Genomic DNA, 24844 nt, shown 5'->3' with positions numbered 1-24844 from the left:
CGAGGGTGTGAAACGAGGCGGATGAGGAGCGTCTTCGTCACACTGCAGCAGATTCTGATGATGAAGATTTTAAATGATTGTCGTGAACCTGCAAACGTCTAAATCAGAGATGGTTCAACGTTTATCAAAGGCGGGGCACAAAACTGTGACAGTCTCTGATCTGAGCCTCATCTTATCAATATTTAGAATAAAAACCAATCTGAGCATTAATATTCTTTAAAAATATTTTTATGAATTTCGTGTCCGTTTTCTCTATATTTTCTATAATTTTATAATAGTCTTTTGTGCATTTTTGTTTTATTTTGTGTATTTTCTTGTAATCATTTGTGTAATTTTACTGGTGTTTTTTTTCCCCTGTAATTCTGTTTCATTTTGTGTATTTTTGTTGTAATGTTTAGTAAATATCTGTCATTTTGTGTATTTACTTTAGGGGGCAGCACAGATTAAACTGACTTGTGTTACATTGTGTATTTTAGTTAAACATTTTGTGGGTTTTAAAATACTTTATTATGCATTTTTGTTTAGTTTTTTATATTTTTATGTAATTTTGCAATAGTGTTGTGTTTTTTCCAGGTAATTTTGTGCATGTTTTTGTATTTTTTATTATTTTCAGTACTTTATTTCTAGTGTGTTTTTTGAGTCATTTTGTGTATTTTTTCTATCATTTTGGATTTACTTTTGGGACCCGCACATAATGAGGTCGAGGGCCTCATGTGGCCCTCGGCCGCCAGTTTCCCATACTACCATATTATTGATACTGTATTATATTATCATGTAATACTGCAGATGGCGCTGTTTTTCCACAGTGATATTGTTAGTTGAGGTGAATGAGTGAAATATTATCTTTGCCAACATTTTCCTTATTTCCTATTCATTATTAGTTCAGGTAAAATAAAAAGCGTCTGATTCGTGATTTTGTTTAAAACAAATCTTTAATAATCCCACTTCCCTTTGAAGCTCAACAGGAAGCACAGCAGCAGCAGACACAAACACAGCTCAGCCATAAATTATATTCACTTTATACAAAATCTACACTTCAAACAAAGTGCTGAGCGTAGCCGTAGCGCTAACTTTAGCTCATCTCATCAGAGAAACACAGACGGGACGTAACACCAGACGTAAAGTGAACCCAAAGTGGGAACGATTTACATAACAGCGTCAGAAAAAGTCGTACAAAAGTGTGAAAAAGCAAGAACTGTGGTTGGCAGAAAGAGAGAGACTTCCTGTTTAGGATGAGGAACCTTTTCTGTGTGTGAGGAACCAACCAGGAAGTGGGAGAACACAATCCCTGGCACGCACATGTGCATTAGATCTGAACCCAACCTGGGACAGAACCTACGAGAGAGCAGAAGGAGAACATCTGAGCTTTAGTCGGATCCATCCATCCATCCATCCATCCATCCATCCATCCATCCTAAATAATAAATTAATTAATTAATTATTTAAAACACGTGTGAACAAAAACTACATTCAAATATATTGAAACTTTTTTTCTTTTTATCGATACTTTTCCTAACGAATAAAAACAAAACAATAATGTTCACACAGGGCAATTTTTTTACACTTGTTTTGCTTAAATTAAATTAATAATAATAATACTAATACTAATAATACTAATACTAATACTAATAATAATAGTAATAATAATAATAATAAAAACTAGGCAAGACCTGGCAGATACATATTTGGCGATTGAAAATTGAAAAAAATGACAAGCTGTATCTGGATTTGTTGACAAGTTTGTTATTTTTACTAATTACATTGAAAGTAATAAAGCAGGAAAAACAGAAGACTGACCTTGACCTTAAATATGACCTTGAGCAAAGGTCAAGGTCACACACCGAAAGGAAATGTTGTTCAATGGTACCAGTCTGTTGTTCAATGGTACCAGTCTGAGCACTGGATCTCAATTATGGCCAAGTTATAGGAAAAATAAGTAGTTTTTTGTTTGTTTTTTGTGACATCATGAACTTGACCTCTACCGATCTTTTACTGGGAGGTCGTACAACTTCAGTCCAATTAAATAAAATATTGCACTTGAGATGAACTTTTCATAAATGTAAGCATAAAACCTTGTACAATAAATATTCATAGATATGGAAAATTTGGGTTTTTGACACTTGGCACGACCTTGACCTTGACATTTTGGCTCCAAAAAAGGTCGACTGCACATCCTTGACATTGTCCCTATGAGATGACATACGTGTCATTAGTGCTGCATTAATAGCCTCGGAGGAGGAAAAATAATAAAAACTCCTACGATAACAATGTAATTAGTAATTTCTGTAATTTTGAATTTCCAAATACAATAACCTATAATGTAATGCAATCACAGGAAATCAGAGACAATGTGTGTGTTTGCAACTGTACAACAAAAACGTCAAACCCTGGAGCAGAAAGAAGAACAGATGTGTGAACAAACCTTATAATTGATGTAAATAAAGGTCACATGGTACATAAACAAGTAGCGTGACCAGCACGGCATAAACATACACAAACCTAAAAGTATTTCTATTCTTATTTTTTATCATAATATATATGCAAACGTAGCTCGATGACGCCCGTTTTATGAAATATGCAGTGAAATCCTGACACGTCATTGACTCATTCACAGAGGAAATGTTGAGCAGTGGAATTTGACCAAACATATGATTTAAAATGTATTTAAATATTTCAGAGACAGTAAACATGTCAATGTAATGTCTCTTAAAACTTGTAAAACTTTTTTTTTTTAAAAACGTGATGAAAAGATTATTAATAGTTTAGCATCTGTGATTATCTTTGTGTACTGGTTGTAAAGTGTTTTACTGGATTTTTTGTTCTACTGGCTTTTATTTTCCTTTTAAACATGTTTTTATTGTGATTTCATGTCTTATTTGTAGGGCTGGGCGATATATCGAATATACTCGATATATCGCAGCTTGTAGTCTGTGCGGTGTTGAAAATGACCATACCGTTAAACTCGCGGACTTTTTTTTTTTTTTTTGAAATGTCATCTTAATGACAACATGCACAAAAGGGCACTATTTGTTTTAAAATATTGTAGTGGCATTATGTACAAAAAGTGCACTTTAATTCTGTGTTTTGAAATGCCATGTGAGTTGCATCCTGCACTAATGTCTTGTTTTGAAATGTCTCTGTGACAATTTTGCACAGAACGTGCACTTTCTGTTGACAATTTTATGTTTGAGCCACTCACTGTTTAATAAATACAGTTATGTCAACTTTGACTTAGTTGTGATATCCCCTTTTTTGCATGAAAGTTTAAAATTGGCATATATTAATGCAGTATGATCAAGAATGTTTTAATGTAGACATATAGAATCATCATACTGGTGTGATTTGTGCATCAAAGTGTTAATTCAAGGGTAATGCAAAATATCGAGATATATATCGTGTATCGTGACATGGCCTAAAAATATCGCGGTATTTATAAAAGGCCATATCGCCCAGCCCTACTTATTTGCATATTTGTTTGCAACCTTTCTAAGGACTGCAGATAAAAATGAGTTTTGTTGCAATAATTTGTCACATTACATCTATCGCTGTGTAAAGAGATGTTCATTATTTTTTTTTATGATGTTCTTCCTGTTGTTTTAAAGTCTCTTGTGTTTTATTATCCTTCTGGGATGTTGTTGTTGTTGCTACTGTTGTTGTTTTAGTTTCACCTTTGTTTGTACAGCACTTTGTGATTTTATCTGTGAAAAGCACAACAGAAATAAAATGTACTTACTTATTATGAAATAAACTCATAAATACGTAAAACTATTGCTCTGTTTATGAATATAAACCTGTTTGAGCGTCTCTAACCTTCATCAGTCTGTTTTCTTCTGTAACAGTGACTAATGGTACGACCTCTGGAGCCTCCACACGTCTTTAACGTCACCTTCTGACTCTCCTGGGCGTGAACGATTTGAGCTGTGGGACAAAAACAAACATATGAAGATAATGAATCCAGCCGTTTGGTTTACAGCAAATGTTTTAGGCTCAAGGACTTTATTTATTTCATTTTGCTTAGAAAACTATTTAAAAACAACTATAAAGCATAATGATGGAATGAACGAGTGATAACACACGTTTTAAAGAACGAAATGGTGTTTAATGCAGTGGTTCACAACATTTTTTGTCAAGAATCAAGAATTTTTTTTTCTAGAATTAGTTTTTGATCATGTTTGAGATCAAATTTTTTATTTTATTTTTTTTAACTGCATTTTAGTTGAACTATATTTATATTTCACAAAGTGAAAGTATAGAAATACCATACAGAAGAGGAAAAGGGTCACTGAGAAAAAAAAAAACACAATTGTAATCTTAATTATTATTTTTGTCTTGCTTTTTTATTTTATTTATTTTTTTACACTAATCCTCTTCCGTAAATACGAGATTGTGTGTTGTTTTAATAATAAAAAAGAATAATAACTAAAAAAAACAAAAACAAAAAAACAGAGCCAGTAGTGAAAAAAAATCTTTTTTTTTTTTTGTCTTGATTTTTTTTTAAAACTTTTTTCAGTGACCCTAATCCTCTTCCGTAAATACAAGATTTTGTGTTGTTTTAATAATAAAAAAAATTCAAAAATCTATTTTAATTTTTCCAAAATATCAAGCGACCCCACATGGGTCCCAACCCCAAGGTTGAAAAGCCCTGATTTAGTGGGACCTGAATAGATTTATTTCTATAGTTTTGAACACACACACACTCTCTCTCTCTTACCCCCTGTAGTGCCATCGCGTACCCCTCGGGGTACATGTACCCCCATTTGAGAAACACTGGTTTAGACAAATCAATGGTTTGAAATCTAATCTTTTTTTGTTTTTTCCACAGCTTTTGGATTAGTTTAATAGTTTTTCCTCCCAAACATTTGTGTGTTATTTTTCTACTTCACCATGAGGAAGTAAAAGTGTCGGAGAGAACAGTGTCGCCCCCTGCTGGTCACACAACAGACTCACTTTGTGCTCTGGACATCTCATGGAGAAGTTGTCTTCTATGAGGAGGCAGCCTGAGAACAGAGGAAATTGGTTATTAAAGCACCAGTTTTTTTATTTTTATTTAACATTTTAAACTGATAAACGATCGTCTCATAGTTCACAACATGTGACGCTCCTCTGAAAAAAAAAGATTTACTTTAAGGGGCACAAAAAAAAACGCTGAAGTCTGAGATCTGAGTCAAATCCAGTATCTGCAGTCAAACGTTCACAAATGATCTGCGACAGATACCACGGCACACTTCCAAAGGGAAGGTGTTACTTAGTATAATACCTCAGTGTTTGTGTGTGATGTAATACAACATTTTACAGCTAAATATTAACAGAAAGTAGGAAAAAAAACATTGATTTGCGACATATCTTTAAACAAGATTTAAAATCAAACATTTTCCCCGGAATATTTATTTTTTTTAATTTATAAAAAATTCAATTTCATTTTATTTTTTATTCGTGACATATCACAATTTTGTGACAATATTTAAAATTGAAATTTTTCCCCAGAATATTTTTTTGTTTAAATATATATAATTCATTAATTTATTTTTTATATTTGCAACATATGGCAATATTTTTTTTTTACTGTAAAATCTAAATATTTTGCCAGAATTAAATTAAATTCACTGTTTTTTTATTTTTTGTATTTGCGATATATATCACAAGTTTTTGTGACGATATTTAAAATCTAAATATTTTGTCAGAATTGTTTTTTTTTCTTAAAAATAAAATACATTTTTAATTAAATTTTTATTTGCGACTTATCGCAATTTTTTGTGACGATATTTACAACCAAAATTTTTCCCCAGAATATTTTTTGTTAAAATGAACAAAAAATTAATTGTCATTGTATTATTTCTTTGCAACATACCAAAAAAAAATTTGGGGGTGATATTTAAAGTAAAACATTTCTCCCCTGAATTGTTTATATTTTAAATAATTTAAAAAAAATATTTTTTTTATAGTTATTTTATATTTTATATTATATTTTATTTTATTTTACACTTTATATTGGCGACCTATCACAATTTTTATATAATTATATTTTCATTTTTTTTTTAAATAAATAAAATACATTTTACAAATTAAATTTTTAGGTCACAGATTAATATTAAATGTCGTGTAAATAAATGTCAGAATGATTGATTCAACTTTGGTTTTCAGAGAAAGAAAATAAGTACATTAAAATAATAATTGTAGAATTGCAACAAATCAGAATATCGACACAAATCAAATCAGTGCTCATGTATTGTGATTAAATCAAATTCAGATAAAAGGAATAATGTTTCACAGCCCATTTTATTCACAGTGGGTGGAATGATAAGTGATCACGTAAAGAACAGAAGTAGATTTAAAAGCGTTTACCTGACTGATGGCACACTGTAAATGGTAACTCCTGGAGCAGCCCTTCTGAAAACAGCCAATGATGGCGCCCGTTTTGTGGCAGCTCGAACAGACCTGAAGAAAAGAACGACAGAAACACCTCAACTCCGCTCTAACTTTCACTTCTAATGAACTTTTACATGAAAATAAATCTCAAATCATTAGTGAAGAGTCACATGGTAATAAGTGACAATCTGCAGTCACTGTTTAAAACGGACACCAGTTTAATCACCAGTGATGCTCGTGCAAAGCAGTGAAAAACACACAAGAAAACTATCAAAATAAAGAAAAATAAACAAAATGACAAGATGTGCAAAATATCTCCAAAAATACACCAAATATGTCTACAAAGATACAAAAAGATCTCATAAAAATACACCAAATATGTCTACAAAGATGTACAAAAAATATCTCCAAAAATACACCAAATATGTCTACAAAGATGTACAAAATGTATCCAAAAAACAACAATTGATTAAACAACCCATTCAAGGCTTTATCTAACATTGCAGTTACCTAGCATTTAATAATATTTCTAATAAATACTGTATTTATCGATAGATCACCATAAAATACTTTATTTAAATCATAGAAATTTTAAAGATTATTTAAATAATTTCTTTAATTCTGAAAGGTGTTACTGTAAATGCACACAAGACGACTATAAAAAATAACAGAAAAATATACAAAATGACAGAGAAAACAGACAATACGACGACAAATATATACAAAATATCTCCAAAAAACAACAACACAAAAAAGCCTTTGTTGCTTCCTGTAATTTTGCTCAGGATGGTGGTTTTTGGTGTTTGATCTAACGCCGACATGAACGTTGCTCACGTTGACGTGTAGTGAACGGACTCACCGCCTCCTGAGCGAGCAGCGCCGCCTCCTGCAACCCGTACAGTCGTCCTCGCACCAGGAAGACGCCGGCGCACCACACGCTGCAGTCCTCGTGGACCCAGCTCTCGTCTGGAGGCGGGGTCCCGGTTGGAGAGCAGCTTCTGTCAGCAGAGTGTGACGGGGTTCCCTGAGGGCGGGGACAGAGTTCCTGGGGGCCGTCGGGACGGTACGGGCCGTGCAGGTCTCCCAGGTTGGTGGTGTTGGCCGTCTGACCGCACAGACGGCATCGCAGCGTGGCTGAACAGCTCAGGTCAGGGGGGGCGCGGCCTAGTCTGTAGCAGGAAGTGTTGGGGACAAAGTCAGACGTGGTCGACCTGGAAGCTGGTTCTGCTCTTTGTGTTCCTCTGCTCCGGTTCGCCTCGTCCTCCTCCTCCTGGAAGTTAAACACCGTACACGTCCTTCGCTCCACCCGCACAAACGGACAGAAGCTGCCGCTCTTCTTCTTCTTCTCCTTCTTCTTCTCCTCTTCTTTAATCCTTAAAACCTTCAGGTTGATCTCCGGCTCTCTGGGAGAAAAAAGCGCTGACGGTCCGTTACAGGGAGGACGTTTTCTCCTCCGTCTCGGGGTCGGCTTTTTCCTCGTCGGCGCGCTCCTGCTCTTTGGGGAGTTCTGGTTTTGTTGCCGCCGTTGATTGGTTGGAGCTCCGTCCTGCTTGGTCCTTCGTTGTCTCTTGACTTTCGGAGCGATGGGGGGCGTGTCCTCTGTGGGATGAAGCTGCTGCTGGTCCTCTAATGGCGTCCTGTCGCTCCTCACCTCCAGCGAACGTTTGGAGCGTCTGAGCGACTCGTCGGAGCTGGACACCCTCATGGCCAACTCCATCATGTCGTCAGAGTCGCAGCTCTCGTTGTAAATCCCCACCGCGTTGGTTTTCGCGCGTCTCTTCAGGCTGTCCCGGGCTACGGCGCCCGGCGTCGTTACCTTTCTGGAGCTTCTTCTGACTTTCCTCTGTGAAGCTTTGCTCCGTTCCTTTCTTTCACACCAACGACTCGGCAGTTCCTGCGTCTTCCGATCGACGACAGAGATCACGTCGCTGTCGTCGCTGGAAACCTCCACGGTGGATTCCACCGTGTGCCTGTAGAGGGTGCCGAGGTCGGACAGGAGGACCAGAGGACGGCTGTGGTGAGCGGGAATCTCCAGCGAGCTGTCGGACGACTCCTCGGAGTAGGAGCTGGGAGGACTGGGTGAGCTCAGAGGCTGAGGGATGCGATAACACGCGGCGTCTTCGTCCAGCGAGGACGCGGTCGGAGACAGCGGAGCCACGATGTGCCTCATGTCCTCCTGCACCAAGAAAAAGGATATCAACACATTAGGGCTGTGTTTGAAATCACATACTAACGTCCAACACACTACGGCTGCTCGATTGTAGAAAAGATAAAAATCACAATTATTTTAGTCATAATTGAAATCACGATTATTTGTCAACCAAAAAGTAAATTTTTTGTTCAAAACAAACAAAAAATGTTTATACAATAAAAAATATTATTTGAAGTATTAATTAAAATCTAATTTAGGCTCTGTTTACACGTCAATGTTTTACAATAAAAACGCAAACGTTTTGTTGCGGTCAGTCTGTCCGTTTCCACGGCAACGGCATTTTGGTGTTTGAAAACAGAAATTGTTAAAAAAAACGGGGTCCAGGGTGGAAGTTTTTGAAAACGCTCCCCTCTCTGTCTCTGTGTAAACAGACACTTCCTGTGTTACGGGCACATGTTGACTGAGGCCGTAGAGCGTCAACACTGTTGGTGTGCAATGCATCACTCTTTGGAATTAAACTGACCTTCTCCAACAAAGTGTTGATTTACTTCACCATCACTTGGATCAGTGGCATATTTCATGGACCAGATTTTGACCACAATCACAGAGCTGCACCCAGACTTAGAGCCATTTGCCTGAATCCAGGGTTGAGTTGTTAATGATGGCTGTCCTCTGGTGCATAAATAAACGATGTAAAATGATAAATGTTAGATCGTAAAATCCATAATCGACTTGTTGTGGAGCTGTTACACATGTAGAGAGCAGCTCAGTGAGCTGTGTTACCACATGCTTTACAGCAGCAGTAAACCACTACGTAGCGTCACATGAAGCTGCTTGTCATGTCTATAGTTGGATGTAGAACAAATGACCAGTAATTAGAGTTTAGATATTAAAGAAACTTGCCTAGGATCATTGCACGTGTGCATCGTGTATGAATTGGACTAGTGTCGGACAGCAAAGGGTTCAGACTTAAAGAGTAACTAAACACCTGCTTTTTCCTGACCTGCCACTAGGAGGGAAATTCAAAAAAATGTTTTGACTAAGGGCGGACAATAGTCGACACTATAAAATCTCCAATGAACAATCTATGCTATGCTAACTATCTACTAATTACACCTCTATTTACTCTTCTCTCAATTCAAACTACTCACCACAGATTGTAGAGCCCACAGGTGATAGTTATTATGAAATAGGCGGGGCTAACACTGCTTGTTTGTGACGCAAATTGGTCCCAAAACGTCACATGATCTTGTTCTCAGCCAATCGCAAAAATCACTTGTTTCAACCCATAGAGGGCAGTCACTGACATTTTACAACTAAATACGCCAACATTTTTTCCCATGTTTTCAAACTACCAACCTGAATAAAAGAGCCACACAGGAGCGGCTCCTTCGTGGTAGACACCAGGAATATGACATCAGAGCCGCTGTCGCTGTCCTCGCCACCGCTGCTCTCTGGAGCCGGGCCGCCGCCGCTCTGGTGCGGCCCGTAGAAACCTGAGTGCCACATGTTGGTGTGCACGTCATTGTGGTACAGGTCCAATCGTGGCAGAAGCGTGGAATTCATACATCCGCCGCCGCTATGAGGCTCTGGGTCCGAGGAGAGGGAGTTGGAGGAGGTGGTGAGTTCTGCGCTGCAGCTGGGGGGGCGGCGGTGGTACCATTCGGGTTTCATGGCCAAGTCCAAGGCTTCGGGGCGGTTGCGGGTTTGGTTGTTGTATCTCTTTGATAAATCCATGGCGACAAGGGGCGGGTCCTGAGGAGACACGTCCATTGCTGCAGAGAAACAAACAGATGTGTAGTTTTAGTCCCTGAAACAATCGGCTGCATTTGAAGCTGCTGGAGACCAGAGTTTTCTTATCAAATAAAAACATAATTTCGCCTAATAAATCAATAAATCAAAGGTCAAAATTTGGAAATTGCAGCTTGAAAGTTTATTTTGATATCCACTGTGTAAATACTCTCTACAACTGAATTATTTGGTCATTTACACAATTATTTATGTTTTTTCTGTCATTTTAACTTTCTCCTGCGGACCAAATTGGATGCTCTAAAGGACCGGATTTGGCCCCCGGGCCGAGAGTTTGACACCCACGCAGTTAATAACAAACCAATAATAACTGTTGTAATTTTATATTTAAATTCTTATATATAAAATCGTTACTTGTCGACTGCAATTTCCTTCATCATACAGGAAGTTGAAATCATAATATATACAGTAACACCTTTCAGAATTAAATAAATTATTCAAACAATGTTTAAAATATCCATAATTTTAAAAAAAGTATTTTATGGTGATCTATCGATAAATATTTATTAAAAATATTAATAAAAGCGAGGTGACTGCATTGAGGCCCATGTCGTGTTTACCTCTGTGAGATAAGCCTTAAAATGGACTGTTTAATCAATAAAACATTATTATAATCGTTTATTTTCTCGATGAGTCATCACAGTTGGTGTTTAAACAAGCGGGTTAGACCATTAACCCGTTGTAGCTGTTAAAAAACAGCAATATTTACCCTCCAGAGGTGCTCCTGGCGGTGCGGTCACTCCTTCGCCGGGAAGCAGCTCTCTCCGCCGGGCTAAAAAACACACTCCAGGCCGCTCCTCGCCTGGATGGCCGGTGAACATTAACCACAGCGATTACGGTTCATGCTAGCCTCCAATAAGCAACCGTCATGGGGCTGAACGAGGCGGGGCCCGGGTTTAGTGTCAGCCGGAGCAGGTCCGGCAGGATGAACCTGGAAAAGCAGGGACTAGTGGAGCCATTTGAAAGTTGTCATCATGGACTCCTTCTTCCTCCTCAGCGTCAAGCTGACCAAAACAAAGATGGCCTATGGCGGAAAAGAAGCACAGCCCTTCAAAATAAACGCGTTAGATACAAAATAAAAACATCTGCGAACGTTTACATGAAGTGTCAAACTAAAGGTCCGTGGGCCAAATCAGGCCCTTAGAATATCCAATTTGGCCCACAGCAGATGGTAAAAAAAAAAATGAAAAACACAAATTAGAATATTTCAGTTGTAGATATCTCAGCCCTTCTCCACAATATTTGGAGGATGGACATTTTTACATGCTTTTATCACATGATTGTAAGTCGTTTTAAATCTCAAACTTTTCAAAGAACGAACTCTTCCTCCAAATATTTCACATAATTTCGCCAAATTAGATAAAAATTGGTCACAAAATCAATGAAATTTAAAAGATGAAATCCTGCAGTCTGATATCTATCAAGTCTATTGTCGATGCTTCACATACTTTGTGTATCATTTATATGTCAAAGTGCAAACTTGTGGACATTAATGTTGAAATTGCTCCTTTTCCTGCCTAAAATCTGTGGCCCACTCAAGATCAAACTACTTTGTATTTGGCCCTGAACTAAAATGAGTTTGACACTCCTGATTCATATGAATAAATTAACCAAAATAAGAGATATTGGTTAAGGACAAAATAAAGGTTCTCAACTCAGTTTTGACACAGATAATTGACTTTTTAAAAACTTAATTAATCTGGTGAAAAGACATTGATTGAATTAATTTTATTTATACTGAATAAAAAAAATAAACCAATTCAACTCAAGAGTCTACAATTCCATACTACCATATAAACAATAAATAAAGCATTTTATATTTACGATTCCGGCTTCAGTTTCCTATATGATGTAATTTTTGAGATATTGGAAGCTGAAAATTAAAGAAAATAAACACACACACCCCTCACTAAATTGGCCATATCTAAAAAAGTGTTAATTCAATCAAACTAAAAACTTAGTGTGTCTATTGAATAATCACGGAACAATTGGTAAAAAAATTCCAGAATTTTTTTAGACCATAGTGCGAGGGATGTCCTGAAAATGTGTTGAAATGAAATAAAATGAGCCTTCACACAGTCTGTTTGTTCAGCTTTTCATTTCATAAAACAATACAATTACATAATTCTCAATGTTGTGCTGAAGTTTACTCAAATATAAATTAAAGTGTATTATGGTGTACAAAAAAAAAAGCTTGGTTTAATATTAAATATTAAAAACAACACAGAGCCACACAACAACATGTTTGTTCACTTATAAAAGATATTACACACACACACACACACACACACACACACACACACACACACAGACGCACACACAGACGCACACACAGGTTAAGAACTATCAAACATTCAGCAGGTTTCTGCTCCATCGGCTGCGTCACGGCGCCGTGTGTCCCAGAGCGAGGTGAGCGAGTTGCAGGTTCTCTCTCAGCTCGTCAGCGTCGCGCTCGGCCTTGGCCCTCACGATGCTCAGCTCCGTGTACATGTCCTTGTACTTCTTGGTGGCGCTGCGTTTCTCCTGCGAAGCCACAGAAATGGTTTTTAAGGCCTCCGTTGGGCTCAGAGGGATCAGAGAGAGACGGTGAACTTTCTGACCTTTTGAGCCGACTGCAGCTCGTCTTTCAGAGACGAGATCTCCTGCTTCAGACACTGAACCTCTGACTCTTTCACTCGCAGCATGATCTGAAAACAGCACCAAACGTTGGATATTTAGGATGTTTCAAAGCTCTGGGAAACATGTCATCATCACCATCATCATCATCACAGGTGTAGGGGTGGGCGATATGGAAAAAAATTCATATCACATTTTTTTCTTTGTAAAATCACAAACACCATTTTATCGCAATTTTTTTCTTCATTCAGATCATTTAGACCAGTTATATAATTATATATCATATAATTATAAATGATAATCATACTAAGTATTACCAGCAACTCAGTAAATGACAAAAACACAAAATATGATAAAAATATACTGAATAATAAAAAAGAACAGACAAACAACAACAAAATACACAAAATGACATCAAAAACACTATTACCAGTAACACTCAAAATGACAATGAAACAAAATACACAAAAACAACAGAGAAACAACCAAACAACACCATAAACACACACACAGACATATAATAATTTAAATAATACCAACAACACACAAAATAAGAGAAAAATATACTGAATAATGAAACAAAGAACAACAAAATACACAAAATGATGATAGAAATGATCTTGATTAGAACATGAACTGAAAATACAAGGTTTAGTCTTGGTCCCACGTCAGGAGGGAGATAAACAGAAATGTTAAAAACTCTCAAAATAAATTAATAAAGGATTAAAAAACACTTTTAGATTCTCTAAAATCCAACTGAAACAAGTTATGATGATTAAAATGAAACTAAATGTTTAACCAGAAAACAACAACTAAGAACAAATGTAACTTTCTTTGAGGATTTGATGTGTAAACGGAGGATGGAGTGTCGCTGCAGAGGAAACAAACGCACCTCCATCTCGTACACGTCCATCCTCTGACTGAGCGGCAGCGCGTCCTGCTTGGCGAGCGAACACAGTCTGGTGATTTCAGCGGCGAGGTGGCCGCTCAGCTCCTGGATGAGAACAAAACAAGGTTTAAAAAGGACTTTAAATTCTGTTTAGTTTGTGAAACTGCAAAAGAACCTGGAAGTCAATGAGGGGCTCACTCTGAATGTTTTTAGAGGATATGGAACATACTTCAATCACATTACAGGAACTTTTTAAAATATTTATTATTTATGCCTTTTAATTATTTCAGTCTCATTATTATATTATTTCTGTTTCTGAAGATAAGGTTAAATAAATACGATAACAAATTATTAAATAAAATAGATAAAATGAGGTAAAATACAAGAAGATACGATAGTAAAAAGGGGTTAAAAAAAAGATAAAATAGGTAAATAAATTTGAGATAAAATAGAACAAAATAAAATAAGAAAAGAAGATAAAATAAAAGATAAATTAAATTAAACAAGATAAAATAAAATAAGGTAAAAAAAAGTAAAATAAGATACATTAAGATGAGATAAAAGATAAAATAAAATAGGATAAGATAAAATAAGGTAAAATGAAATAAAACAAGATAAATAAAATTCAGATAAAATAATAATCCTTTCATGTTTTTCCGTTTCCTTGTGGCTGAGCTGTTTCACACGTTATATTAGTTTTACATGTTACTGTTATTGTTGTGTTCACACACACGCACACGCACACGCACGCACACACACACACACACACACACACACACACACACACACACACACACACACACACACCTGGTTCCTGGTCCTCAAGTCCTGGTTCTCCTGCTGACACTGACACAGGGCCTTCCTCTCTGCGTCCACAGCCTGGATCAAGTGTCCGTTCTCCAGACACTTGAGGGTGAACTGCTGGGACAGAACCTGGAGCTCTCGCTGGTGTGAGGCCAGCTCCTCGCTACACGCACACACACACACAGAACGTGAAGGCTCCTCCTTTCCTGGGTGAAGCTGCTGATTCCTACCTGTGCTGTCTGAGGGTCTCCTCCAGGAGAGCGTCTCCACTGATGCTCTCTGACACACTCCTCCTGTGCACCTCCCTCTGCAGCTCCAACTGATGAGCGTTCTTTATGGCTTCAATGGCTGAGAGGAAGATGAATTAAAAAGAGAAGAAGAAGAACATTAAAGCAGGAACAATAAAGGAGGATTGATGTGACAGAGTGAGGATTTAGGGTCACGAGGAAGATGGAATAATGAAGTTGTTGTTGATTTTTCCAACTCTTCATATTTTAGTCGAGAGTAAAAACATCTAAAATCTCTAAACATCTTTCTTTTTAATATTCAGTATATTTTTCTCTCACTTTGTGTGTTTTTGTTCTTGTTTTTGTGTGTTGTTGGTATTATTCAAATGAGTCTCTCTGTGGTGTCGTTTGGTTTTTGTCTTATTGTCATTTTGTATGTTTCTCTGTTATTTTTTTGTGTATTTTGTAGTGATCTTGTGTGTTTTTCTGTCATTTAGTGTGTCTTTGTTGTCGTTTTGTGTGTTGATGGTAATGGTAAGTATTTTTCTCACTTAGTGTGTGTTTTTTGGTGTCATTTTGTGTATTTTGTTGTTGTGTTCTTTTTATTATTCAGTATATTTTTCTCTTATTCTGTGTTTTTGTTGTCATTTTGTGAGTTGCTGGTAATATTTAGTATGATTATAATTTTTGACTAAGAAATAAACATCATAAAACTCCATATTTTTACTGCTTTGTTTGTTAATCTCTCTCTTTCTCTCTCTTTCAAGTACCCCCTGTAGTGCCAATGCGTACCCCTATTTGAGAAACACTGGCCTAATCAAACCCCCAACCCAACCTTAAACTGGCTGCTGTGTTTTTAAAAGCACTCCTGAATCGTGAGGATAAGTCCCGCCCACTGACAGGAGCATCAGTGGTCATAATGTTACGGCTGATCCCTGACCTGTGGCAGTGGCAGCACTCTCCTCCTCCAGCAGTCGGTCTCTCTCCAGCAGGAGGCGCTGCAGCTCCAGCTGGTGTCTGCGCTGCAGCTCCTTCACCAGCTTCAGGTGAGACTCCTCCATGCAGGAGAAGCCACGCTCACACGCAGCCTTAAAGAGCAACAGAGTTAAACCACATGTTCCCGCACATCAAGCACCCCCTGAAGCTCCGCCCACCTTCATCGTCTCCACCTCCTTCTCCTTCTCCATCCTCACGCTGCTCATCTTCACTTCAAACTCCTGTGTGACAGCCTGTAGCTGAGCCTGCAGCTCCTCCACGTGTCCGCTCAGGGCTGAAATCTGCTGCGTCTGATCCTGAGGGAACGGTTCTTGCGTCTGGCAGCCTGCGTCTGACGAGGGCGGAGCTTTGTTCTCCTCCACGAGGCGCCCACAGGTGGAGCAGGTTCCTCTGACGTGTTTCCACTGAAGTTCCTTCAAACGACACCAGAGCAGAGCCTCAGTGGCTGCAGAGCGGATGAAGGCCATGGAGCGGGAACGCAGTGAGGAGGGAACATGGTGGAGCATGTCCACCATCGGCTGGAGGTCGCTGTCGCAGATGTTCCACTGAGTGATGGATGTGAGTTGATCACAGCTGTGCTGGGTTAAATCCACTGAGCCTTCACTGGCCTTGTGCAGCAGCTGGTTCTGTTCCTTGGAGTCGCTGAGCAGCTCGTCCGTCGGCACCGAGGATTCGTTCTTGAGCTTCTGCAGAACCAGAGTCCAGAACTTCTGCTCCTGCTTGAGCTGAGTCACTGCAGAAGGACTCTCCTCCTCCTCCTCTTCCTCACGTTCCTGCTCATAGTCCAAGCCATCCATCGTCTCCAGCAGCTTGAGCAGAGCCTGAAGCCTCGTCATCACCTGCTCCATCACCTCCTGGCTCTTTACTTCTCCTCTTCTTTCTCTCCTCTCGTTTTCTTCTTTCAGCCTCTGCTTCTCCACCTCCTCCCTCAGCTTCTGAACCTCTGCAGCTCTCTCATGGTGAAGTTTCTCCTTCTCTGTCAGCTCCATGTTCTCATGCTGGAGCTCCTCCCTGGTCTGCTCTGATTGGCCGAGCCGTCCCTCCAGCTCCGTGAGTTTGTCCTCGGTGGTGTGGAGGCAGCGCAGCAGGAAACCTGGTCCTCCAGGTTCTTCTCTGCTCTCCCTCAGGTCCTCCTCTAAGGAGGCGACGAGCGCCTGCATCTCCAGGAGCTGCTGGTCCCTCAGGCTCAGCTCTCGCTGCAGGTCCTCCAACCTCAGCTTTCCTTCCTGCTCCACCTCCGGGAGGTGACAGGGCTCCGTGTACCTGCCAGGGTTGGGGTCAATTGTAATTGTAATTGCATAATTGATAATGAATTACAACTAGGGCATATTTATAAAGATAATTGTAATTTCAAAAATATGTTGCTGTCATAATCGTAATGAAATTGTAATTGAATTTAGATAATTGACTGTAATTAGTGTTCACTATACACTATTGTCTGTTTTTTCATCTGTTTGCATTAAACACTGTTTGTCTGAATTTGATAAATAAGCAAATCAAAATGTTCAGAATGTTCCCGAGATTTATGCTTATACTTTTATAATTTGTAACTTTGTAACTTTTTGAGTTATTAATTTTAATTAGTGGAGCTGGTCCAGGTTTTACCTTTAAATCTAGGCTAATGCTAATGCTATGTTAGCGCTAATGATAGGCTATGGCTAGGTTAGTGATAATGCTAATGCTAGGCTAATGCTATGTTAGGATAATGCTAATGCTAAAGCAAACTAATGCTATGATAATGCTATGCTAATGCTAAGTTAATGCTAATGCTATGTTATTGATAATGCTAGGCCAATGCTATGGCTAGGCTAATGCTAACACTAGGCTAACGCTATCTAATGTTAATGCAAGATTATGCTAATGCTAATTACTGCTAAGCTAATCCAATGTGATGCGAGCCAGCACCTGCATCCTCACTTGCATTTTCTTTAGGAAATGCAGATATTTTTGTTATTATTGCCATGAAAATTCTATAAAAAATATTAATTGTAATTTAACGCAAAACATGGGAACCATGTACACATTAGTAGTTAACAAATCTAACAATATGTTTCATATCAAGCTTACCCACATGTTATCATTTAAAAAAAATTGACATCGACAATTGAAGGCTCAGACGCCCACACCGAAAATATTAAAACCTATATTTTCATTGATTATGAAGTCTAACAAAGTAACCAATAGATAGGAAATAAATTAAATGATAGATATTTGTTTTTAGTGTATTTTACAGCTGATTTAGGAAACGTTATCATTAGAGATGCTAACAGAAAGCTAACACAAGAGGAAGGTTAACTTTTATTTGGTTGTTTATTTCAGACTCAGTAATTGTGATTAATTATAATTGAACTTTAGTAATTGAGAACATAATTGAAATTGACTTTATGAGGATAAAAAAAATATTGTAATTTAATTGTAATTGGAAAAAAATGCTGATCACTGTAAACGTAATTGAGTTGTAATTGAACATGGTTAATTGAATATGTAATTGTAATTGAAAAATGTAATTGAGCCCAACCCTGGTACCTGCTGTTTAGCTCCGCCTTCAGACACTCAATCTCGCGGTCCGCCTCCGTCAGCTGGTTCAGCATCTCCTGGTTGCGCTGGTTCAGAGCTTCGTTCTGACCGTTGAGCTGCTCCACCTCCTGGGAGAGCCTCACCACCATCTCCTCGTCCTTTTCCACATCAGGAAGCGTCTCTAAAATCAGCGAGCTAAAGTCACTTTTGGTTCCCGTGGAAGAGAACAAAGGAGCGTTGTCTTCGTCCAGCAGATCCTCAAGGTCAGATGTGTCGTCACGGAGCAGCTCGTCGCTCTCAGAACAATCGTCTTGGCTTTCTGTTGCAGGCGAGAGGAAAGGAGATGTTTTCGTCTCAGAAAACAGATCCTCCAGCTCCTGGAGAGAACCGTCGGCATCCTGCAGCCAGATGCTGGGCGGAGCCAGAGGAGGGGCTGGAGGTGAACAAAGCTGCTCCAGGTCGAGAAGATCTTTGCTCCTCTTCACACTCTCAGTTTGTCCGTTTAAAGATAGTTTGTTCACATCTGAAGCAAGTGGAGCATCAGGCTGAGGAAAGGAAAGGAAGACGAGACTCACAAAGCAGAAAAATACACAATAATAGACAAAACAATTCATAATATTTAAGAAAAAGTGGTGACAGTTTCAAAATTACCATCATAGAAAATAATTAAAAAGAAAGACAAAAAGCGAGAACTTAAAACATAGCGCAAACGTAGAGAAGCAGAGTAAAATTAGAATCAGAATTAAAAAATAATCAAACCATAAAATCAGTAGAAACAATGAAATAACAGCAGCATAAATAATGCAGAAAGAAACAGGATATTATTTATGATTAATATAAACATATTGTATTGTTCTGTGTGTACCTGCTGCTGCTGACTTTTAAATATTTATTAATTTTATTTGTGTATCTGGTGCTGATTATTTTATATTATTATTATTTATTTTTTTAACCCGCTACTGATTTTAATTTTGTTTTCTTAATTTGTGTACCTGCTTCTGATTTTTCATTATTTTTTTTCCATTGTCAACCTGCTGCTGAATGTTTTATTTACATTTTTTTTTAAATTATGTACCAGTTGCTGATTTCTATTATTATTTAAAACATTTTATTTATGTACCCACTGCTGATGACGTTGATGAATTTGTGGCCACAATGTCATTAAATCATGATTAACTCTTCATTAGATGGATTTATCAATTAATAATTTCAAATATGCTCAATGCGTGTCTGTTAAAATAGATACACAGATTTTTTTCTTTAATTAAAAAACATTATGAAGAAAACTTGTTAAACTGGACAATCTGCAGGTAAACCAGAGCCTCCCAAGCAAAAATCATCAACAAACGATTTGATTAGGTTGTTTTTCTGCAAACTTGGAAATGTCGTGAGCACTCACAGCCATCATGTAGCTCTGCAGCAGCTTCTCCGTCTCCATCACGTCGCTGGACTTTGTGAACAGCAGGATCATCCTCTCTGGTCTGAACATCATCTTCTCCACTTTCCTCCAGCACTCCTCCAGCTCCGCCTCCATCATTCTCTTTGATTTGGGGCTCAACGTTCGCACGCCGCCATCCACAATCTTCCCCCCCACGTCCTCCCATCCCAGGGAGAAGCCCAGGATGCTCTCGTACCTCTTCCTCCTCTCCTGCCTCTTCTTCCTCCTCTCTATGTCCATCAGCTCCAGTGAGCACGGCGACCTGGCCGGGGACGAGGGCTCGCTGTGTGGCCTGAACTCGGCCCAGTCCGAGGTTCTGTAGAAACCTTCCTGAAGTTTTTCAGACGCGCTCCTCGGTCTGGGGTGAGGGTCTCTGTCAACGAGGGCGACGGTAACGGGCGAGTCCTGAGTCACGTCAGGTTTGGGAAGGACCTCAGGTGGACTGCAGGAGACATGGTGTCCTGGTAAACTGAAAAAAAGATGGAGATTATATCAATAATCTCACACATTGTTAGAGTTATGCCGTAGATCTGCTGGGACTGTTTCTGTTGATGAAGTGTTTTCTAATTTTCATTTAAACAGCACTTTATTCATCTAAAAGACACTAAAAACACACTAAAATCAATAGCATGAGCTTTATCTATACTAAAGAGAATAAAATAAACTATTAAAATCTAAGAAAGACAAACAGAAAACAGGATGAAGAGGAGCATAAACATGTGACACATTGTATATATTAGTGTTCTCAACATTAAGGTCAGAAGGCAGTCGTCAGATGCCAAGAATATCTTTTGAACAATTTGAGCCCATTTTACTCATTTTTGCCCTTTTTTGACAACTACACCAAATTTGCCATATTTTAACTTATATTCATCACTTTTTCTTGCCATATTTTTGCTCCTTTTATTGCATTTTTGCGACATTACTCCCATTTCTGCCACTTCTCCATCAAATTTCAATGCCTTTTTTCACTTTCCATCACTTTTTCCAACTAATGTTGCATAAGTTGACCCATTATTGTCACTTTTAACCTCTTTTCACCATATTTCATGCCAGTTTACACTAACTGTTTCAATGTTGACATTTTTTTACCACTTTTTCTGTCCGTTTTGGGCCACTCTAATTTGCAACTTTTAACCAATTTCTGTAGTTTTTAAAACCCCATTTCACCATCTTTTCCACATCAAACTTTCCATATTTTAACCTATTTTCATCACTTTTTCTTGCCATAGTTTTGCTCCTTTTAATGCATTTTTGCTACAAAACTTCAAAGCATTTTTTTCACATTTTTCCACTTTCCCTACTTTTCCCACCTAATGTCCCATATTTTGGACCTATTATTGTCCCCTTTAACCTCTTTTAACCATATTTCATGCTTATCTAACCACAGTCACGATTTGTCATGCCCATAATTTGCCAGTTTAAACTAATTCTTCCTACCTTTTCTGCCACTTTTAAGCCAATATTGACACTTTGGACCCTTTTTACCACTTTTTCTGTCCATTTTGGCCACTCTAATGTGAAACTTTTAACCAATTTCTAATCCCATTTAACCACCATTTTTAGTCATCCATTTTATTTCTGAAAATAAAAGATTAAAACAAGGATTTTACTATATATATATATATACTATGGCACAAATAATAATGAACTTCCTGGATAACAGTGGATATTAGTCAAATAAATAAATAAATAAATAAATGTGGTTAATACAGATTCATAGAACAATGGACCATCATTTTGCTGACTTTATGGATGGACCCTAAAAATCTCTCCTCTTTATTCCCCATTTACAGATGACAGTTCATGTCTGCGTTCAACCACCTTCAGGTACAGTGGGGGGTCCCCGCTCTCTGGAACCTTTATTTTGGGGGTCGCGGTCTGAAAAGGTTGAGAACCACTGTGTTAGGGCTTACCTGGCCACGTCTGGAGCGTTAGCAGGAAGTACGTTCTTCATCAGTGCCTGGATCCAGTTCTTGCGTATTCCTGCTGTCATGGCCGACAGCGTGAAGATGCCCTTGGAGGTCTGAGACACACAGAGCGTAAACGTTGACTTCCTGTCAATATGAACAGAGGCGTGTTTGTTTCTGTGCCTGAGCTGCTGAGGTCTTACGTGGATCTGGAAGCCGTAGTTTCTCTGCACCTGACACTCGCACACGCTGAAGCACTTCGTTAGGTCGATCTCTCCTTCCAGGTCCGAGGCCTGAGAGGGAAAAATGGCCAACGTTGATAATCAAACACACACAGGAAGTTGATTACATGTCATTGAAGAGATTTCATGGTTACCTCCTCTGCCATAGAGTCCCTGTAGAACCGCAGACTGTCGGTGGACAACACAAACCAGAACTTTTTCCACTACAGGAAAAGCAAATGAACGTGTGGTGTGTGAGTCAGCAATAAAACCATGACAACTAAAACTGTATCTCTGAGCACATCACTAATTACCTGATCATTTTCATCCTGTTTCACCATCCAGCCCTTCTTGAAGTTCAACAAATCAGGCTGTAAAGACAATAAAAAAGAGATTTATGCAATTTTTAGTAGAGAATTGATCCTTTGTAACAGCAAAGTTGTTGGTTTCTAGCTCCTAAAAACACCAAACCTTATATTTACTGTACATTTGTATTATTTTACTTTTATTTTGAAATGCTGTGTGAGAAATTATCTAAACCAGGGGTTCTCAACTGGTCTCACCCTGGGACCCACATTTTACCACAGTCATTAAATCGTGACTCACTTTTTTTTTTTTTAGAATTCAACCAACCAAATTTTGTTTTTCAAAAACAGCTGATGAAAACACAGATAGATAATCTTTTAAAAAAAAATAAAAATAAATAATTCTATCTTTTCCTGTGCAACATACATTTCACAGCATGCCTGTCAAAAGAAAAGTTTCTTTCAAAATAAAAGATAAGTCCAACATGAAAGACATTAATTATTTATGATTTTTTTTGAGAATCGATTATGTAAATTATATTTGTGCAGAAAAACTGCTGAGAGGAAAATTCCCATTCTGACTTTAATGTGAGAAGCAGGTTCCAGTAGTAGATTCAACCACGCTGCTGGTTGAATCAGCAGGAAACGCTTACCGTTATGACGCTGTCCGACGTCCTGCGCTCCAAAGATTTGGCTCTCCTCTGAGGAGCAGCGGGGAGGTGGAGTTGGGTTATTTCTCCGCAGGAGGACAGTTTCTTTAGAGATACAATAAAAAAAAACACTCAGATCATCTCTCAGAACACCAACTGCTAATGCATCCATAGACTGATCCTCAATACTAGCTTATCCTGCGCACAGAGAGCACACATCACAAACAAGCATGTTATCTTTTAGCTTGAAATTCCTCCTGAAAAGATTACAACGACTCCTGGTTTTTTCCCCAAATTTGACAAAATAATTGACAGTGTTTGCTGTGATGGTTGTGTTTTAGAATATAGATAAAAACATGAGATTGTAAGCTTTCAAACATTATATGATACTTGTGATATGCTACTGTATTCGAGAAGCATTTAATCCCTTAAGAGCGTGAATGAGTGAGAAAAAAAATCATATTGAGACACAGATCAATAAATCCAAGTTTGGTTGAATCTCAAGGTTTTCACTGACATGTCAGTGACATATTGCATTGCATTGTGGGATGTGTAGTCCCGTAGACGGATGCACTGACGTGTTTTTACTTCATTCTTTCGGTGATTTCTTGTGTTAGCTCCAAAAACTCAGCCAAAACGACTTCTCAACACATTTCTGGTGTTTTCACTGAAAGTTGAGACAAAACAATGGCAAATGGCCGAATCCGGCCAAAATTGACTGGTGGAGTGAGGTGATATAACAGGGAATACTGGGAACAAACTACAACAAAAATGGAGTGATGACAATAACTGTCATCCTTGTCTGGTGAATAAAAACAAAAAAAATTACATTAAGAATGAAAGAAAACAACTTCTATGCATCCGTCTACGGGACTCCACATCCCACAATGCAATGCGCTAAAATTATCCGGTGAACTTTATGCTACGTTCACACTGCAGGTCTTAATGCTCAATTAAAATATTTTGGAAAAATCAGACATTAAATGCATCTTCTATCAGTTTGGAGAACGGAATGAGACCCTGAAGTGACCCGCATGAGCAAAAGAGGTTCTGAAGTACTACGTGCGCACACACTGTGTTTACGAAAGTAATTATGGAGGCATTTCATCTCTGTGTGTGTGGCTCTGATAATATGTATAATATAATAAATATTTATCAATTCTAAGAATTCACTCTCCTTCTGCTTCTACTTTTTACTGTGTCCTCCACCGCCGCTCCTTCTCGGACGCAGAATTATGACGTTATCACATTTTATAGACGTAAAGGTCGGATAGAATGCGACCTAGCCGTTTAGACAGCAGTCTCATTGCCAAATATCAGATACGTATCGTATTCATATCCACATATAAAAGTGGTCTGGGTCGGATGTGAAAAAACACAGATACATGTCACATGTGACCAAAAATAATCCCTTATTCATTTGTAAATATTCACCTTATTCATAATAGTCCGGCTATTCAGATCTTTATGTTTTATTCATAATAATATTCATTTTCAGGCTTTTTAAAGTGATACAATATTTTGTATATACTGTATGCCTGTACAACACTTGCTGCCACATGCTGATTGACTGATATATTGTACAATATGATGTGACTTTGAAGAGTTCATCTTTGATGTCTTTGGGAATGAGATTTCATTCAAAAACACAAAAAGACTGAAAGTGAAAGCTTTCATCTCATTTCTCCCAAAGTAGCTGATGTTCATGTAGATTTGTTGGAGTTTTTCTTAAGAATGTTATATTTCAAAAAGCTCTCCAAGATGGCTATTGTTGTAATTTGCGCTATATAAATAAAGTTGAAGTGAATTGAATCTCCTCTGACGTGATGTGTTTTATAAATGAGTTTGTTTGTCTGAGAGACTTTTACGCTGCGGGTGTTTTTGCAGAGACGTCTGAAAGGATTAACCGGGCAGCGGTGATGTCCTGGGAAAGGGCGGAACAGA

General features: G+C 38.2%; 2 protein-coding genes across 3 annotated transcripts in view; both read right to left on the bottom strand.

Moving 5' to 3' along the window:
- Positions 1-3350: 3350 nt before the first annotated feature.
- Positions 3351-11346, bottom strand: LOC114467802 (uncharacterized). 2 transcript variants are annotated; one of them, XR_003674574.1, is made up of 7 exons: positions 11037-11346; positions 9878-10293; positions 7226-8542; positions 6343-6435; positions 4948-4997; positions 3811-3918; positions 3351-3698 (listed from the first exon to the last, which is right to left on the bottom strand). XR_003674574.1 is itself a non-coding variant. In XM_028454248.1 (6 exons), exons 1-5 carry the CDS (start codon positions 11146-11148, stop codon positions 4983-4985), a joined length of 1953 nt encoding a protein of 650 aa, XP_028310049.1. In that variant the 5' UTR covers positions 11149-11346; the 3' UTR covers positions 3351-3918; positions 4948-4982. The 2 variants fall into 2 exon arrangements, 1 of the variants encoding a protein (XP_028310049.1); XM_028454248.1 differs by having other exon boundaries at positions 3351-3918.
- A 1135-nt stretch (positions 11347-12481) lies between these two features.
- LOC114467800 (myosin phosphatase Rho-interacting protein-like) overlaps positions 12482-24844 on the bottom strand; it is a 30276-nt gene continuing 17913 nt past the window's right edge. Inside the window, exons 9-22 of the mRNA XM_028454244.1 lie at positions 22904-23005; positions 22260-22316; positions 22101-22169; positions 21928-22017; positions 21731-21840; positions 19776-20283; positions 18386-18921; positions 16018-17122; positions 15804-15951; positions 14867-14984; positions 14640-14799; positions 13836-13937; positions 12928-13014; positions 12482-12850 (exon numbers count right to left, since the gene is read on the bottom strand). Of these exons, the coding sequence (XP_028310045.1) occupies positions 12710-12850; positions 12928-13014; positions 13836-13937; positions 14640-14799; positions 14867-14984; positions 15804-15951; positions 16018-17122; positions 18386-18921; positions 19776-20283; positions 21731-21840; positions 21928-22017; positions 22101-22169; positions 22260-22316; positions 22904-23005 (3333 nt within the window). The 3' untranslated portion in view covers positions 12482-12709. The remainder of the gene's footprint in view (positions 12851-12927; positions 13015-13835; positions 13938-14639; positions 14800-14866; positions 14985-15803; positions 15952-16017; positions 17123-18385; positions 18922-19775; positions 20284-21730; positions 21841-21927; positions 22018-22100; positions 22170-22259; positions 22317-22903; positions 23006-24844) is intronic.

Source organism: Gouania willdenowi, chromosome 8, assembly GCF_900634775.1.
Source record: "Gouania willdenowi chromosome 8, fGouWil2.1, whole genome shotgun sequence".
Lineage (NCBI taxonomy): Eukaryota > Metazoa > Chordata > Actinopteri > Blenniiformes > Gobiesocidae > Gouania > Gouania willdenowi.
This window is presented reverse-complemented; position numbering and strand designations above follow the sequence as displayed.

Coding starts and splice junctions, on each gene's coding strand:
- LOC114467802 (XM_028454248.1), bottom strand. CDS start 11,148: ATGTTCACCGGCCATCCAGGCGAGGAGCGGCCTGGAGTGTGTTTTTTA. Junction 8,543..9,877: donor TGTGTGGCTCTTTTATTCAG/GTTGGTAGTTTG, acceptor TTCTTGGTGCAG/GAGGACATGAGGCACATCGT. Junction 6,436..7,225: donor CGCTGCTCGCTCAGGAGGCG/GTGAGTCCGTTC, acceptor TCTTTTCTTCAG/GTCTGTTCGAGCTGCCACAA.